Source organism: Delphinus delphis, chromosome 2 (assembly GCF_949987515.2).
Source record: "Delphinus delphis chromosome 2, mDelDel1.2, whole genome shotgun sequence".
NCBI lineage: Eukaryota > Metazoa > Chordata > Mammalia > Artiodactyla > Delphinidae > Delphinus > Delphinus delphis.
Window position 1 is genome coordinate 76,834,502 of NC_082684.1, and position 3,931 is coordinate 76,838,432.

General features: G+C 43.2%; 1 protein-coding gene across 1 annotated transcript; it reads right to left on the reverse strand.

The window, feature by feature from the left end:
- Positions 1-325: 325 nt before the first annotated feature.
- On the reverse strand, positions 326-1,180 carry RNASE10 (ribonuclease A family member 10 (inactive)). The gene has a single exon (XM_060003525.1). The coding sequence runs from the start codon at positions 1,178-1,180 to the stop codon at positions 326-328; it is 855 nt and encodes a 284-aa protein (XP_059859508.1).
- Between the last annotated feature and the right edge of the window lie 2,751 nt (positions 1,181-3,931).

Consider the following 3,931-nt stretch of genomic DNA (forward strand, 5'->3'; position numbering starts at 1 on the left):
GCACAGACTGATAACCAGGATCATAGGAGAGACTAGAGCAGTTCTTCACTTATCTCTTTCCAGGGCAAGAGATAGACTCTAAGAGACAGAGAACCTACAGAGATTGGACATCATCACCCTATTCTACCACCTCTAATCCCAGGAAAAAAATGCAGGTTGGGTGAACCCTTAGGGCAAAGAAGATTTATATTTTCAAATAGGATAAAGAATAGACCAGCCTCTCTTCCCAGAACCTTTTTTGCAGAATACCTAAGGACGAAAACAGCATGACAAAGAGGAAGTGGAAAGGAAGACAAAGATGAGAAGGTGCAGAAGAGAACTTACTTCATGGTCCAGATGTTACCTGGACTTTCATGTCACTACAGGACATAAAAATGTACTTTTCAAGAATGAAAGTTATGTAATTGCAGTGAGGAGTGACTTGGCCTGGTTTGGATAACTTGCAGATTGTCAAATCAAAAGGACGGGAGCTTTTGTGACACTTGCCTCCCTTGAGGTCACAGGCAACAACAGGACTCTTACAGACAGCTTTGACTGCCTCTAGTTCCTCATGGATGAATATGTACCGGGGTATGCATGTGTGGTTGTGCGGCTTCATCTTCTGTGCCATCAGGGCATTGCATTCCCTGTCCATCAGGTCAGACCTCAGATAGTCTTTGTTGCTCTGAAAGAGAGCCTCAGCTCTGAGCATCTTGTTTCCTCCAACTTCATCTTCACTGACGGTGGTCTCTTCCAGTTGCACCACTTCTTTGTTGCTAAGGGTTTCTATGCTTCGAAGGGTGCCCACTCCCTCCCTAGAGGCTTCAGCCTTGTCATGTGAGTCACTGGACTGAAACTCATTCAGTAGCTGATCACTTTCCTCCAGGACTGCTGCGGCCATCTGAAGTCCCAGCCCCAGGCCTACCCCCAGGCCCAGCAGGAGCAGCAACATTATGAAAAAGATCTGCACCAGGGTCAGCTTCATTTTGCCTGGAGGGGAGGAGGGAAACAGAGGACTGACTTTGAAATGAAACTTGCCTCCAGTAGAGATCGTAGATTCCCCTAAGCCCCGACAGCATAGTCTTTGGGGTCTCCTCTCCTTTCTCCACATTACCCCATTCCCCACCCAAGACAGAGATCCTTTCTCACTCTTTTCCCATTTCTCCTGTCCCTCCCACCACATTCCCTGTTGCTGTGGCATAATGTGTGGATTCTACAGAACTGGAAGATGACCTGGGAAGCAGTTCTGCAACTGGTTCACATATGGGGTATCAGTGGGGATAGTTGACATCAATTGATTCTTAAACAGAAATTCGTTCTAAATCACCAAAAAGAATGGGTAAGAGGACAAACAAGTACAGTGTCACACTTCCCTTGAGAGAAATTCTTATAGAAAGTCTTATTCTCAGTAAAGGATTAGAATTACCATAGGAGATCATCTCCCTATTTTTTCCCCAAATTAATTTTTGCTCATTCAATTATCTATTATTCTCCCTGTTACCCACCCTCCCCAAAAAAGATCAAAAGGAATAAGAAAAGTACTATAGTCCATTCTCACTCTTAAGCTGAGGCTGGCGGGGGGAGGGAGACGTGGGAGGATGCCCAATTTCACCTTGCTAAAACTACATCTTGTCATGCCAGATCCCTTCTACTACTATAGATCTCTTAGCACTCGGGTAATTCCTGCTGATTAGTTTTTGTACTCTTAGGGAGGACATGGAACAAGAATGAAACCAAAGAAAACCAAACAACTGACCTGCGAGGGTTCCCCTACTAATAGAGATCCTAAGGAAACTGAGGGAAAGAGCATGCATATTTTTCCTGCAATGCCAGCCTCGTGCCCCTATCAAAGAGAGACCTTCCCTACCAGAAAAGAATATTGCTATAAAGAACATTTTTGAGACAATTGATAATATGAGAATATTGTCGATGGAGTAGATAGGAATGTTATGTCAGTGTTTGATATAGGGAATCTGAAATTTGTGCTATAATTGTTTAAGAGAATATCTTTGTTCTTAGAAAAAGAACCCTGAAATATTAAGGTGCAAAGGGGCATGATTAGACGACTTACTCTCCAAGGTTCAAAATAAAGATCATATGGGGAATTCCCTGGCGGTCCAGTGGTTAGGACTCCACGCTCTCACTGCCAAGGGCCTGGGTTCAATCCCTGGTGGGGAGAACTAAAATCCCACAAGCTGGGCAGCACAGCCAAAAAATATATATATATATAGATAGATAGATAGATAGATAGATAGATAGATAGATAGATAGATATAGATCATATGTATGCATGTACATGTGTATTTACAGAGAAAGAAAAATTTTTTTAATAAGGGAAAGAAAATTTTTAAATATTGTGACTGATAAAGGATATTTAGGAGTTCTTTGTATTAATGTGGTAACTTTTCTTTAAAGTTGAAAATATTTCAGAAAAAAACAATTTTTTTTTGGCCGCTCTGTACAGCTTGCGGGATCTTAGTTCCCCCACCAGGGATTGAACCCGGGCCCTCTGCAGTGAAAGCACAGAGTCCTATCCACTGGACTACCAGGGGATTCCCTCAAATTTTTTTAATTTTTAAAAAAGAGAATTTCCCATGTCGTTTCCTGGAGCACCAAACACCACTGTGACTTACCTACATACCTAAATAACTTCAAAGATGCCTGTGTCCTGTTTTCCAGGTTCTTCCCTCCCAGGTTTTCCTTCTCTCTGAGAAGTGCCCTGGATGCTGGTCTGCAGAAAAATGGTTATCCCCTTGTGCTCTATGTGCTCTTAAACCCAGACTTACTTCACAAGCCCATTCCCACTCCCACTCTCCCTCCCCAGCTCTGAATAAACACACTCAGCCAATTGTCTTTTCTGCTCCCATGAGCACTTTGAAGTAAGGCTACTTGGACATTGAAACAGATCCAGACATCCAAGACAGGAAATGTTTCCAGTCTGGGAAACTGCAGACAGGTTTTTTTCCCAGTCAATTGTTTCACTCCTGAGTTACACCCACTATCCTGTGGTTTATAGCAGCCTGACCTTGCCCATAAATTTCAAGTTCATTTCCTTATATTCTCCATATGTGCTTCCTTTAAACTTTCCCCGTCACTTCTGAAATGTCAAGCTCTTTGGCCTGTATTTGTGTCATCCCTCCAACATGGTTATTTTGCTTTTCGCATTTTAGAACTGTGTCATGGCTTCATCAGAAGATTTGGCGTACTTGAGTCAATGATGAATTTTTACATATCTTTACCTATCTTTACCCAGCCCTCCATTCTCCACTCCCTCTTTCCAACCCTCATCCAATAACTGCATATCAGGTTTTGGAAACCTGATAATTTAGTCCTAAATAAGAGAATATCTGGGACTTCCCTGGTGGTGCAGTGGTTAAGAATCCGCTTGCCAATGAAGGGGACACGGGTTCAATCCCCGGTCTGGGAGGATCCCACGTGCCGCGGAGCAACTAAGCCAGTGCACCACACTACTGAGCCTGTGCTCTAGAGCCCGCGAGCCACAACTACTGAAGCCTGAGCGCCTAGAGCCCATGCTCTGCAACAAGAGAAGCCACCGCAATGATAAGCCAGAGCACCGCAACAAAGAGTAGCCCCCGCTCGTCACAAATAAAGAAAGCCCGCGCACAGCAATGAAGACCCAACACAGCCAAAAATCAATAAATAAAATAAATAATTTTTTTTAAAAAAAAGAGAGAGAATATCCCAAACAGTGCTCAGTCCCTATAGCCCAGGTGAGTAAAATCAGGAGGTTATAATGCCGCTTCTACTCATTTCTTTAGCTGAAAGTGACATCATGAGATAATATTTTTAAAGCACCCTGGAGATTATTAAAGCAGTATGAAAACCCTCTCTAGACCTAAACAGGGACCTTTAGGAGGATGATTTGCTTTGTCATTCAGGCAGAAGTTTTCAAACGGTGGTCTGCGAACAGCTTCTGTGATCTGCAAAGTCA